We start from the raw sequence: 14,225 nt of genomic DNA, 5'->3' as shown, positions 1-14,225 counted from the left end.
CTACACCCTGAATCCACAGAGAGCCTACACCCTGAATCCACAGAGAGCCTACACCCTGAATCCACCGTGAGTCTACACCCTGAATCCACCGTAGGTCTATACTCTGAGCGCTCTCCCTGTGAGCCGGCCCTGCCCTCCCAGGCCTCCAGCTCTGTTCCCACACACGATGCCGCCAGCTGCTGGCTGACCCCTGCAACGCCACGTGCTGCCCACCTCCACACCATCGCCTGAGCTGTGCCTCTGCCAGGATGGCGAACCCGCACAAGAGCAGCTTGAGAGAACGCCTGCCTCGAGCACCATCTCCCAGAAGCCCCTCTGCTGCACTCGCGTTTACTTACTCTTTACCACTGTCCTGTCACCATCTGTTTGCAGTGGTCTCTCCCTGCGGAACCAAGCACAAGGCCCCCACTTCCCTCCTCCAGACTCCAGTGCCCCGCACGTGCCAGACAGACGGAAGGTACCAAGGGTTCTGAGCAGATGGCGCTCCCAAGACACACAGGGCCACCCTGCCCGAGGTCACTACATGTCAGCGTGGGTCTCACCCAACAGCAGCCTCACTCAGCAGCCAACAAGAGGACCAGGGGGCTGCTGGGCATCAGCCAACAGCTCTCTCACCCGAACCACCTCAGGGCGCCCAACAGGAGAGGCGGCTCAGGCCCAGGTAACACGTGTGTCCAGACGTCTTTCCAGGGGTTGTCTCTACGGCAGTTCCTGGGCCCTGGCTGTGCCCGTCCGGGTCCTCCAGGGCTGTGGACTCCTCCCCTCCTGTCTCGGCCTCGAGCCTCGCCCTCTTTTCCACCAAGGCATCTTCCAAACGTCCATAGCCATGGTGAGGTCTGGGCAGAGCCCTGGTATAAAACCAGAAGACACAGCCCTCCCCCACTCTACCCTATCCTGTTTCTCTCCCTGCAGAGCTGGCCACCAGCTGACCTTGGTCTACCCTCTGCTTATTCTGTGCACAGACAGGGGAAGGGCTGGGGGGGGCAGTCCCAGGAAGGGCAGGGTGGCACTGATGTCCCCGGCCTCCCCGCTGGCAGAGCTGGCCAGAGTGAAGCATTTCCTGGGGGGCTGTTGCTTTTATTTGACTTTTTAACTCCAGTGATCACAAACGACCCAGGATGCCCACACTCACCCAGGTACCCGGGTTCCACCACGTAGATGGTGCTATTGGGTAACCGGGAAGCGCCCTGCATGCGGATACCTGGATTCTGAATTAAGGAACAAATAAACCAGCTGGCAGGCGTCGGCTTGGCTCCCGCAGCTTCGTTATCATCAACATCACGTGGGGAGAAGAGGGGATGGGAAGGTCCCGGCCTGAGGCCATGCACAGCACAGGTCGTTTCCATAATCAGCGACCACAGGGCACTTCCTCCACTCCAAAAGGGGGCCCTCTGCAAGGACCCTGGAGACCACCCGGGGCATGCGAACAAGTTGGGGACACATGACAACCCACACGCTGGTGTGGAAACAGCCTCGGCCAGGCCCCTCAGATGAGACCAGAGAAGGTTCCGGAGGCGGGGCTGGGGCTCCTCTCCGGCCACCGCCCCTCACCTCAAAACCTCTCCAGCAAGTCTCCCCAGAGGTGAGCGATTCCGCTCAGCTGGGGTGGGATTTTGGTCCTTTCTGATTTTCAGACCTTGAGGGAAAACGGGGCTATTTTTAGCCTCGCCAAGCTTTCAGGGAGAAAAGTGACTTGACTTCCAAACAGCACATCTCCTGTGCAAGACACGCAGATGCGTGCGCGCTGCCCGGGAAAAGGATACTCCTGTGGCCGAGGACCAGGTTGCTCTGTCCCAGCTGCACTGCGGTGACCAACGATGTGTCCTGGGCCAAGACCGCCACGGGCCGGCCCGGGTCTCCCTCGGGGCCCCAGATGTTGTTCTGAAGCTGTAGCTCGTACTGATCGGAGGGCATTGAGAGTTCTGGTCACCCAGAAACAAAGCAGAACAGAGAGGGGAGAGAGAGCAAAAACAGGAAATGTTAAAAGTCAGTGTCGCCTCCTTCCCCCACCCCAATCCCTGCACCCCGCTGTCAGTACAGCTGCTTGATTTTTTCGCTTCATTTTTTTTCAGTGCTTTAAATTTTAATATTATTCTCCACGGCTGTGGACAAAGCTGACACTCTCCATGAATTTTCAGAGGCAATCACTTTTTTGTGGATGCCATGAGCAGCTTTCTTTTTTAAAATTAAGCACAGCCTGTGACTCAAACTGCCGCTGCTGGCAGGATACCGACATCAGACCCTTTCCTGTTCATCACGGAAGCAAGTGAAGTCGGCTTCTGCATCGAGGGGCCCAGGGTGGGGCTCACTGGACCTAGGCGTCCTTTGGGGGTTTCCAAATAACCCACTCGCTGTGCCTGCGTATGTGGCCCCGTTCCAGCCCTCTTGCGTGAGACAGGGACAGGATACAGGGACCACAGACAGCTTCCCTGCTCACCACTGGGGTCCCAGGCAGGGGCTGCCATGGGAGGCGCCCAGGACAAGGATCCTGGAGGAGTTTCAGCTAGAACATCCTTCAAAACTCCCAGGAATTCTGAAAGGGGGGCAACTTGCCCACCTCTTGTCCCAGGGTATCTGTGTGTTCCAATAAGTCCCCAAGAATGTGCCCTGGAACAGAGGGTTCTCAAAGTGTGTTCCCTGGGCCACCAGCATCACCTGGGAAACTGCAAATAACTGGCCCCATGCCAGACCTGCTGAACCAAACTCGGGGGATGGGGGAGGAGGGGTGTCGGGGGGGGGGCAGCCAGCACTCTGCATTTCCACAGGCACTTGCTGGAACTGAGAAGCCCTTCCAGTCCACACAACCCACTTCCTGGTCTCTAATGGGGAAGCCCAGCCATGCTGGGTTGAGACTCTTGTAGACGATGTACCCAGTGATCAGAACACAGCAGCAGTGCATCAAGGACACACGTCATAATAAAATAATAAGGTAACGCCACTGCTCAGAGAGCAGCATTACCCGGTGTTGCTTCAGGAAGCACTAGTGTCCTCCCTTGTTTAACATTCTGCAAATGAAAAAGGCCCTTTCAGGAAATAAATAGACCGACTCTGGACGCATCTTGCACCACATGATGTAACCCTATTTACAAAGCCCGAAGGCGATGAAGAGAAGGGCCTGTCTGGCGGACCCCTTCAACACCTCTTTTTTGTTTTTTGCGGTACGCGGGCCTCTCACCATTGTGGCCTCTCCCGTTGCGGAGCACAGGCTCCGGACGCGCAGGCTCAGCGGCCATGGCTCACGGGCCCAGCCGCTCCGCGGCATGTGGGATCTTCCCGGACCGGGGCACGAACCCGTGTGCCCTGCATCGGCAGGCGGACTCTCAACCACTGCGCCACCAGGGAAGCCCTTCGACACCTCTTGTATTGCAGGACCTCACTACTTCTCAGAGGCACTGAACAAGGAAGGCTTTGTGGATGTGAAAGGTCCCCGTCTGTCCACAGGCAGAGGAAGACAGCTCCTGGGGCCCCAATCCAGCCCTGCTATCACCCGCTGAGAGTAACGGGTCATCCTGTAGGCTGCCCTTCCGTGGCCAGGAGGCCCACGTTCTCCTAGGAGACCCGGTCTCTGACCCCTCCCGACCCTGGCTGACCCCCCAGATGTGCGTCTGATTGTCAGAGCCCCCCACTCCCACCCCATGCAGGGTCCGGGGAGGACCATGGAGCTCCGGGGGCGGTGGGTCCGAACCCAGAATGACAAGGAGCCCACTGCCCTGCCTCCGAGCCCAGCCCATCAGGCGGCCCAGCATGCACTCGCCCTGGGAGACCACGGCTCAGGAGGCGATGGGTCCTTTACCAGCTGAGTCTTGGACGCAGGAACCCCTGTCCCACACCCGTCCTTTTTCCAACCTCAGCACAATTTATCCCAGTAATTTCCAGCATTCCTGTCACCCGAGTTCTTTTCAGACATCGACTCCCTCAGCCAGCTCGTCCTCCCCACATCTTGTTTGGTCTAATAGGTTGGTTACTGGGCCGGGCACATCTACAGCACCAGCACCAGGCACTGAGCAGCAAGGGGAGAAGGCTGTGCCCCCTCACTGTGCTGGGAACGCTGCCCATGGCTTCACAGACGCCCCTCCTCCAGGCCCCTCTCTTCCCTCGCCTGCCCCACTGGCGGGGGTGTCTGCGGGTCATCACCGGAGCTCCAGGCGGGAGGAACCCGGGCAGCCCCCTGACCACTGCAGCCCCCCAGCAGTGCCCGCAGTACAGAGTAGGGGCTCCGTAAACGGGCCCGAGAGAAAGGAAGCCCCTACTTAACGGAAGGCAGGCAGACGTCGGGAAATAAAAATATGGAAGGCAAGAAGGAACATTACATGTTTAAGGAAGAAAGACTGAAAGAAAATGTGAAGAACTAATTTGGGGTAACTGCCCTCTCACCTGTAATTCTCTGAACCTTCTGCGGGATGCCGTGCAAGACAGGGGCTTGCCAAAATTCATGTTCCCTGTAATGATGTCATGCCCTGACTTTCCTGTCTAGCAGCCAGTTAAAAATGACAGTGATGGGAACTGTATCTCAATTAAAAAACAAAACAAAACAACACAACCCATCAAAACAAAGGACAGTGAGCTTCCACCTGATGTCTTGTTCTCGGTGGACCTTTGCAGGCTCCTCCCCCATCTGTTCCCCTAGAGCATCTGTCTGGAATCCACTCCAGCCCTGTGGCACCCGTTACCATGAGTCACGTAGGTGTGTTTATTTCTGGAGGCGTTTTCCATCTCATTACCACACAGATGCAAGAGAGGCAGCTTAACTACTTCCTGTCCGGGGGTATCTTTCATGTGCCCCGTTCTTTGACTTCTACCGTAGGTCAGTGAGCAAACCCCAAAGTTCTCTGGGTGTCTTGGGATGTGCTGTCCATCTGGGCCATGCACCAAAGGGTAAGCTCAGAATCCCTCTTTATTAAATCCCCTCTAACCTCCCTGGTGGGGGCACAGCTCCCCGCCCTCATCTGCCCTCACAAAGGGGCCACCGGCCCTGCCCTGGGAGAACAGAAAGCCCTTCCTGTGCTCCTCTGGGGCCCAGCACCACACGACCCTGCAGGACTGATTAAGGCCAAGGACCCGACAGCTTTGTGACTATCAGGCAATCTGTGCCTTGGTTTCTTCGTCCGTAAAACAGGGTATTAATACAACCCACCTCACAGAGTTGTTGGGTCATAATGTGAAAAGCACAACACCTAGGAAACTCTCATGATGGTCAGATGTTCCAGACTGTCTCCATCAGGCCACAATGTGTTCGAGACAGTGCTCTGGTGGAGACGGTATTTCTGAGAAGCCCCTGTGGGTGCCCTCTGGCCTTTCAACTTGTCTCCACTGCGTTCCTCCTGAGGACGCAGTGGCAGGGTCCTGAGAACTCCACCTCAGAGCCATCTCCCCTTTAAGGGTCTCAGAAAGCCACACCCAGGTTCGTCCCTTTGCTTTTAGACTCGCTTCCCTAAAGTCTGCGGTGCACGCCAGGCTCTGGCCAGGACCCCCAGCCCAGCTACGTACACAACCCGCCTGCATGGTGACAGGGGCTGAAGAGCTGGACGCTACACGCCCAGCACGCGGAGACACTTGGAACCCCCAGTCTACTGCCCTTCAGCAGGGCACCCCGTGTGGGAGGGAACCAGGCCTCGGGGCAGGAGGGGCCTGTCCTCGGTTCTGAGGCCTCCCCAGGGCTGCAGCGCCCTGCCACACAGTAATGACTGACCAGACCCACTGCCCTCAGACTTTCAGACCCAACTATGGACGAAGCCCAGGCTGCTCGGATGCTGAAGCATCGACACGCTTCTTAACTGATGCCCTGTATTACAGACAGAGCAGCCAGCAACCTGGGGGAAGCACCTGCCCAGACATGCGTCCAAGCGCTCGGGCCTAGAATGGGACACTCTTATACCCGAGACACTAGATGACCTGTGCTCTGACCAAGAAATGTGTGTAAACTAAACAAAAAGATGATAACGATAGTAATTCTTAGAAGGCTTGGTGCTGCATTAAGAACACTCACCACTGAAAATGCATCACATGTACATGGCACTTTAGAATTTCCAGAAAAAATCCACGTCCATTAATTCATTCTGCCCTCAGCACAGGCAGAAAGGCTTTGAGGGCTCCAAGAGAGAAACTGAGGCCCAAAAGGGAGCGGCGTCTTGCCAAGGCTGCCCAGCAGTCAGTGGCAGACCCACTGGCAAAACCCAGTCCAACGTGAAGCTCATGGCTTCGGACATTCTTAAAACAAAGGGATATAAACCCAAAAAGATGGAAAGCAGGGTCTCGAAGAGATATTTGTACACCTATGTTCATAGTAGCACTATTTACAACAGCCAAGAGGTGGAAGCAAACCGAGCGTCCATCAATGGCTGAGTGTCTAAAACGTGGTCTATACAGACAATGGAATGTTATTTGGCCATGAAAAGGAAGGAGATTCTGACACCTGCTACAACATGGAGGGACCTTGAGGACATTCAGCTCAGTGAAATAAGCCAGACACAGAAGGACAAATACTACATGATTCCACTTATACGAGGTCCCGAGAACAGTCAGATTCATAGAACAGAAAGTACAAGGGTGGTTGTCAGGGTCTGGGGAAGGGGGATGGGGAGTTCAGTGTTTGATGGGCACAGGGTTTCAGTCTGGGAACATGAGAAAATTCTGGCGATGGATGGTGGTAATGGTTGCACAAAATGTGAATGTACTCAACGTCACTAAAATTAACACTTAAGAATAGTTAAAATGGTAAATTTTAGGTTATGCCTATTTCACCATGATAAAAAAGGGGAGGCGTCGCCATGAGTACCGAGCTGAGCTGGTGACCCACCTGTAATCTTTCCTTGCCTGATCTTCTGCACCTTGTAGCGGATGGATGTCCCCACCATGAGGTAGACGTCATAAGCTGGGTTCAGAAGGATGTTCTCCAAAATCAGGAGCCTGACCTCCGCGGGGCGGACGTTCTTAGCGTGAGGAAGAGAGGAAAGGTGAGGTGAGCCCGGAGTAGGGGTCAGTGTGAGCAAGAGAAAGGGTGTTTAGAACTTTTCAGTCTGCTCATGTGGGCACAGGGAGGTTAGGGTGAGGACACAAGGCAGCACCTTTGGACACCCCAGAACCCCAGGGGAGCCCTGTGTTACAGCAGGCAGCCATTTAGAGGTCACTGCCAAAGTACACCGAGCCAGGAGTGATGGCCACGGATACAGAGGCCACTAGGGGCCCAGGGGCTCCACCCACAAAAGCCCCAAAGGTCCGTGCTGGGGGCCGTACTCCTGCGGCCCACGGGACCGCGACGATTGGAGACACTATTCCTGGCGGGACACCACCCCTAGGGCACTGCACAGATAGCAGACCGACACACGCTGGGCTTTCTGAGAAAGAGGCTTATCTGCCTGCGCAGAGGGGCCCACAGAGGGCTCTCAGGAAGCGGGGGCGGGGAGGACACCGTCACAGCCCCTCTCCTCACTTGAGCGCGCCTGTTTCTTACAGAAAGGAGTATATACCCGCCTCTGGTGCCCTGACTCTGGAAGCTGCTGCCAGAGAACGTGTCTCCATGCCCGTCTCTGGTGCCCAGCCGTGGGCTCTTGGGTCCCGCAGGACCGGAACCAACGGAGAAAGAGTTCTTAATCAGCTACCAGCCCCAGGGCACAGCAGAGAAACCCGATCTTTCTGGAAAGAGGCCCATTAGCTAATCATCACAGCTGCACCTGAGGGGTGGCTTCTAATTAAACACACATCTAAGGGCTGACAGTAAACCCTTCCTGAGGCCTTGGGGGTTGGAGGGACATACCTTCATGCCCTCCCTCTGCCCCACTCCAGAGCACCGGCATCTCTAGGAGGGGGGCTCTTTTACATGTCTAGGACCCCAGCTCTTACACCTAGTGCCCTGGGTTTTGCGGCTGCCGCCCAGGGGATGCCCCTGGATCACCTGGCCCTGGGGGCCCCTGGGCCCCACAGGACCGTCAATCAGAGACAGTGCTTGGGCTACGACCCCCGACACTGCACACACAGCTGACTGACACCCCCCAGCCATTAGGTGGAAGAGGCCTACCTGCTGGAAAGAGGCTTTGGCCTGGAGGGCAGGCTTCAGGGTTGTCACATGTAGGGTCTACAGAGGGGCTCTCGGGGAACGGTTGGGCACATTATCTTTGTACCCCCATTGCCTCACTACAGCTCGTGGCATCTCCCAGACAGGAGCCTGCACCCTTGTCTGGAGCCCCGATTCTTGTGACTGCCGCCCAGGAGACACCTCCAGATCCCCTGGCTCTGGGGGCCAGGGAGGCTCTGCTCACAACCCCAGAGGACTGTACATATGTGCGTCCTTTAAAAGCTGTTGTCTGGGGACTTCCCTGGTGGTCCAGTGGTAAAGAATCCGCCTTCCAATGCAGGGGACGCGGGTTCGATCCCTGGTCAGGGAACTAACATCCCACGTGCCGCAGGGCAACGAAGCCCGTGCGCCTCAACTAGAGAGCCTGTGTGCCCAAAGTACAGAGCCCACGTGCTCTGGAACCCACGCGCCACAACTAGAGAAGAGAAAACCCGCACGCCACAACGAGTGAGAAGCCTGTGCGCTGCAACTAAGACCCGACAGCGGCCCCAAAATAAATAAATAAATAATAAGTTAAAATCTAAAAAAAAAAAAAATTAATTAGAAAAAAAAAAAAGCTGTTGTCTGAGGGCCTGGCTTCTAACCAGTCTGGGTCTGGATCTAGGTGCTGACTGAGATCCTCCCCTTCGGGACAGAGAAAGACAAATAACATATGGTCTCACTTACATGTGGAATCTAAAACACAACAAAACACCCAAGCTCACAGACACAGAGAACAGATTAGTGGTCGGCAAAAAGGGGGTGGGCAAAATGGGTGAAGAGGGTCAACAAGTACCAGCTTCCAGTTATAAAATAAATAAGCCCTGGGATGTCGTGTATAGCATGCCGACTATAATTAACAATACTGTACTGCATATCTGAAAGTTGCTCACTGCATAGATCTTCAAAGTTGCTATCACAAGAAAAATATTCTCCGTAACTACATATAGCGACAAATGTTAACTAGACTTATTACGATCATTTTGCAGTACATACAAATATCGACTCATCATGCTGTACACCTGAAACTACTATAATGTTGTATGTCAGCTATACCTCAATAGACAAAACCAATAAGGTAAATAATATCTTTGATACGTTAAAAAGAAAAAACCACCACACAGAGCACCCACCTTGGGCCGGGCTCTGAGGTGGGTGCTTTCCACAGGCAGGACAAGGCCGCCTTTGCAGCTCAGCGGGAGCCCGGTCCCAGCCCAGCCCTGTGCCCCCACGGGGCCCAGGACACAAGAAGACAAACTCCCCAAACACTAACAGCAATCCCAGGCGCGCTGCAGGACGGTGCCGAACGCGGCTGCCTCACGTTTCCAAAACCCTCCAGGATTCCCAAACTACGGCCAAACCGCTGAAGAGAGTCAATTCTCATCTGTCACTTTAGAAATTGATCAGCAGGTGTACCGCAAACTTCCTGCTTGGGCTGCAGGAACCAGGCAAACAAGAGGAAGACCCCAGGTCTGCAGCTCAAAAGGAGGCCCAGGCAGGGCAGGCCTGAGCCCACAAGAACCAGGAAGGAACCAGGCCTTGGCTAAACCCACTTCTCGCTGTCCTTTCTGCCCCTGCCCCACCTCCACTCCCAAAATGGGGCTTTGATGCAGAAGCAGGTGCTGGTGAGGCCAGACGATGGGGGGAGGGGGGGTCCGGAGTCCGAGCCCTCCACACGTGGGACCAGGCAACCAGTGTCAGGGCTGAAGGTGGGGCACAGGGTGAAATGGCTGGTGCACCCTGGGTGTTCCAAAGGCTCGGATGTGTCTCTACAGCGGGACAGGGGAGCTCACTGAAGATAAGCTAGTTGATGTCAACCCCACTGCTCCCGGACCTCCCTGGAAATTGAGGAGAGAAGATGCCTTGTGACTGTAGAGGTGGCGGCTCTGGTGCCCCGGCCACCTGTTCCTAAGCCGTGGCTCACACCAGACACCGTTCCCGGTAGGGCATCTCCTCTCTGCTACTAAATATGTGAGGGAACCAGTCGTCCAGATCCCGCCCCGGAGCGCAGGTGCCCGCCTGCGCCCACCTTGTACACGGCCTCCTGGATGCGCGCCTTCAGCTTGGAGCTCCCCGTCTTCATCCCGGACACCAGGATGGTGTCCCCCTGCTTGGCCGCCTTCTCCATCTCTGAGATGTAGGAGGGAGGGATGTACGTGGACTCCAAAAAAGTCAGGATGCTGGAAAAGGAACGTGCGGTCAGATCTGACGCCTGGAACCCAGGAACCTCACGCACTCACTCTCCAAGCTCCTGTGCGTGGTGCCAGACCCCAGGTAAGTGGTGCTGACCTAGTCGGTGCTGCCTGGAAACCTGTCCCTGGAATGTCCTACCTCAGAATTGTCAACGTCCCTGTGAAACATGCAGATTCTCGGCCCCGGCCCGGCCCTTGGTCTGCACGAAGCCTGGGGATCTGCATTTTATAAAAATCCCAATGTGATTATGATAAAAGGCAGGCACTGAAATTTGAAGACCGCCCGCTCAGTCGAAATGTTTTGGTCTCACAGACGTGAAAGGTGAGGCTCACGGAAGCTGAGAACAGGCCCAGGACCACAGGTCCAGCCAGAGCCCTTCAGGGCTCCCCAGGAGTCCCAGCCCCCTTTCTTGGCCAGCTCCTGCATCTGGGAAATGGTTCAACGACCACGCCCTCCAGTGTTAGAAATAGGGAATCACATCGAATCCTACCTTCCCTGGGGTTAGGCTGTGGGGAGAAGGGAGGGAGAATTCAGGATGGGGTGGAACCCCCAGAGCACAGGCTGGTAAGCGGGGCCAGCCTGAGTCTCTCCCTGGCAGCCTGCGATTTACAGATAAGCCCCCCAGTTCCACCCGAATGAGAGCAGTCAGTCGGACACGCTTTCATTCTCCCCAAGATCTGCCGGGCGCTATACTACGCAGTGATTTATTTCCTTGCCCAGTTTTACGAGGTGTCACACACTGAATTTAATGAAAATCCAGGACACTCTGGTTCCAGCACCCCTTAGCACCTTGGACTTCAGTCGGCATTCGACTTACATGCCGGGTGCTTGGAAGCTCCAGGGGCTGTCAGGGCGGGCAACAAGCTTGGTGGTGCGAGCGGGACAGGTAACCAGCATCCCCTGAACATCTAGTATGTGCCGGGCCCAGAGAGGGGCTCTCACCCCCGTCAGCGTGCTCGCCCACCCTGCCACCCTCAGAGGTGGGCACAGTGACACCTCCATCTGCTGCAGGAGGAAGCTGGTGCTCAGGCGGTCACAGTCCTTGATGACGGCCACAGGCAGGACATCACAAGGCCGGGACCGGAATGCAGGTCTCTTGGACCTAAAGCCCACATTCCTGGCTTACTGAGACTCCAGAAATTCCAGAGCTCAACCAGAGACAGAGGCTGACAGCCCAGCCCCCAAAGAGCTCTGACCCAAGAGGGCAACCTGGCTTGCACAGCGTCAGGGCATGAGGGTGCCCGCTGTGGAAATGGCCGTGAGCTGAGCCTGGTTGTGTCCTGGAACCCTGAGCTGGACTTTTGAAGGTGTAAACAAAAGGCCAGACTTGTAACTCCCCACAAAATACTTATCAATTGCAAGGGAGTAAGAAAGTGACTTCAGAGCAGGGCACCTGGCAGACCCCACCCTACCCAAGTGAGGACAGCGAACAAAATCATGGATGGACCAGCAAAATCAGGATACGACGCAACGAGAATACGGAACCTCGCCTCTGTGACGTTCCTGCAGAGATGCAGGACTCTGGGTATAATCAGGAGGGACGTCAGATAAACCCGAAATGGGGGAGGGTCTGTAAGATAACTAGACTACAGTCTTCATGAGTGCAACGTCCCAAACGTCGAAGAAGGACCGAGAAACTCTTCCACGCTGACGGAGACTAGGAGAGACAGGACGACATGCGGCAGGTGACCCTGGGGGTCATGTTCTGCTACAAAGGATACAATTGGGATAAACCGGCAAAACTTGAACAAGGTCTTGTGACTGCGGGCATCAGTGTTAATTCCCTAATTGTGATGACCGTCTTGTCGATGTGCAGGAAAACGTCCTCAGAGGTAGTAAATGCACATTAAAATAATTGGGGGCTACGGGCACCAGGGTGGCAGCTTGCTCTCAGATGGTTCGGGGAATCCACTTTCTGTACTACACTTGCAACTTTTCTGTAGGCTAAAAATTGCTGCAAAGTCTTTAAAAAGAATAAGTCTTCCTCCCCCAAAAGGGACTATACTCTAACATTTTTATAATACAGCACGAGGCAATGCAGCAGAGCAGGGGACATTAGCCCAGACCTTGGGTCTGCACCAGCACCGGCCAGCAGAACCTTCTGGGATGGAAATGCTCCACGTCTGCCCTGTCCAGTGTGTGGTAACACCAGCCACACAGCTAACGAGCCCTTGATATGTGGCCAGTGCATCAAGGATCTGAATTTTCCACTGTACCTAGTTTAAATTTAAACAGCCAGGATAGGGTACATGGCTACCACACAGCACTGTGAGAATCTATACACACCTGAGTTCAAGTTGTAGCTCCCCCCCTTACCAACCTAAGGCACGTGGACAGTGGTACGGAAGCCACACGGCTGTTGGGGGGACTGGCTGAGTCAAGATGGGTAATGAGTCTGTCTCACAAGGAGTCCGCCTGCAGGCCCACTTCCACCCCCGTGCTGGGGAAGGCAGCCTCCTGCGCCTGGAAGAGGTCACTGCAGGAAGGTGACCCCAGCCGGAACTGTCTCCCCGTTAGCTCACCCCCAGCGGGGCCGCACCCCGCCCCTCGTCTGCACCCCGGGACAGCTCCCAGTGTCTGGGACAAGCTTTCTCTTCGGCAGCTGGACAGCCCAGCCTCCTCGACGATGTCCCACAGAACACGCCCCCGTGGGCTTCACAAGCAGCAAGGTTCCTGCACAGCCGTGTGAGCCCAGAGGGGTGATGATGACGGAAGCCCCCAGCCCACGTGGAGCCGGCGACGACCCCCGTCCCGCCTCCCTTCCAAGGCAGGCGCCTCTTACCGGAGCGCGTTGTGGGTGTCCGAGTACCCGTCGGCCTCTGTGTCCTTCACGATCATCCAGTCAAAGACCAGCCCGGCCAGGGTGCTGAACGTGTTTCCTGTAGGAGCAGAGGGGCGTACCCGAGTTATCCCCCGGGTCCAGGGGCAGGGGACATGCACGAGCCCCTGCAGAGCAGGCAGCACTGCCTGCAGCCTCCGGCCTCCATTCAGCAGGGAGGGAGGGAGGGAGGGGAAACGAGGCTGAAAGGATCAGGGTCACGTGACCGTGAGGAGTGAGCCCTGGCCTCCCGGGGAAGCCGTGTCCTTCCCGCTGTACCTCCTGCCTGTGCGCACCCATCACCCCTCACGCGGGGAAGTGCTTTACGGTTTAGATGGTGGTTCCTGAGACTGTCACTCACTCCCCCCTCACCACCTCCCTGTGCTGGGAAAGGAACCCAGGCCGTGTGCTTTCATGTGCCCATCCTTGCCCCTCGGCCGAGATGCTGAGACCCCAAGTCCCGGGTAGAGGAGGTGGACGCTCGCACAGCCGGCCTCGGCTCTGAAGCCCTGGCTGCCGTCCGCGTGCCTTGGACCAGACGCCAGAACACGCGGAGCCTGGCACGTGACTGGGCGACCGCTGCCGGAGGAGCAGGACTCAGGGAGGGTCTGAAGCCCTCCGTAAACACCTTGTCACGGTAACTGCAAGACCTGGTTCTACGCAGACACCCGGGAACAGGGCGGGGGATGAAAACTGGGGGCTCAAAGGCCTGATCTGCTGGGAACTATGGTTTGCTTTTTCCCCAGGTGAGGTTGATTTTACATTTTTTAATTGGCTCCCATCATTTCAAATTAAGAAATGCAGTATACTGTATATCCAACTTGCAAGTTCAAAAGTCTGAAGACCCCGCTGCCTGGGCCCTGCTTCCTCTGGTGATGAGAGGCTGGCTCAGCCTCTCCAGCTGGTCTGTCCCACTCCCCACACCACACCCTACCACCCACACCCACTCCATCTCCATCATCTCCATTCCTGTCTGGCCAGCCCCCAAAACAGAGCATCTGGGGCCCAGGAAAGCTCTTTCTTCACTGCAAAGCACAGAGCATTTAGAGTCAGGCCCCACCCCACCTCTGACGTCTCAGGGCTCTTGAGATCGACAGGAGAAAGTGCCCCCAGCGAGGTGCCTGGGGGGTGCCAGCCAGCTCAGGGGCAAGTACGGTTCAGCAC

General features: G+C 56.1%; 1 protein-coding gene across 4 annotated transcripts in view; it reads right to left on the bottom strand.

Annotated features, from left to right (window-relative positions):
• Positions 1–14,225, bottom strand: part of NUP210 (nucleoporin 210) — a 100,472-nt gene that overhangs the window by 69,102 nt on the left and 17,145 nt on the right. For all 4 annotated transcript variants that reach the window (XM_029242459.1, XM_029242462.1, XM_029242461.1 and 1 more), the window contains 5 exons: positions 13,026–13,122; positions 10,080–10,230; positions 6,797–6,929; positions 1,764–1,922; positions 1,133–1,201 (listed from right to left, as the gene is read on the bottom strand). In XM_029242459.1, coding sequence (XP_029098292.1) covers positions 1,133–1,201; positions 1,764–1,922; positions 6,797–6,929; positions 10,080–10,230; positions 13,026–13,081 — 568 coding nt within the window. In that variant the 5' untranslated portion in view covers positions 13,082–13,122. The remainder of the gene's footprint in view (positions 1–1,132; positions 1,202–1,763; positions 1,923–6,796; positions 6,930–10,079; positions 10,231–13,025; positions 13,123–14,225) is intronic.

The sequence above is a fragment of the Monodon monoceros genome, unplaced genomic scaffold, assembly GCF_005190385.1.
Source record: "Monodon monoceros isolate NGI ecotype Baffin Bay Population unplaced genomic scaffold, NGI_Narwhal_1 Super_Scaffold_3, whole genome shotgun sequence".
NCBI lineage: Eukaryota > Metazoa > Chordata > Mammalia > Artiodactyla > Monodontidae > Monodon > Monodon monoceros.
This window is presented reverse-complemented; position numbering and strand designations above follow the sequence as displayed.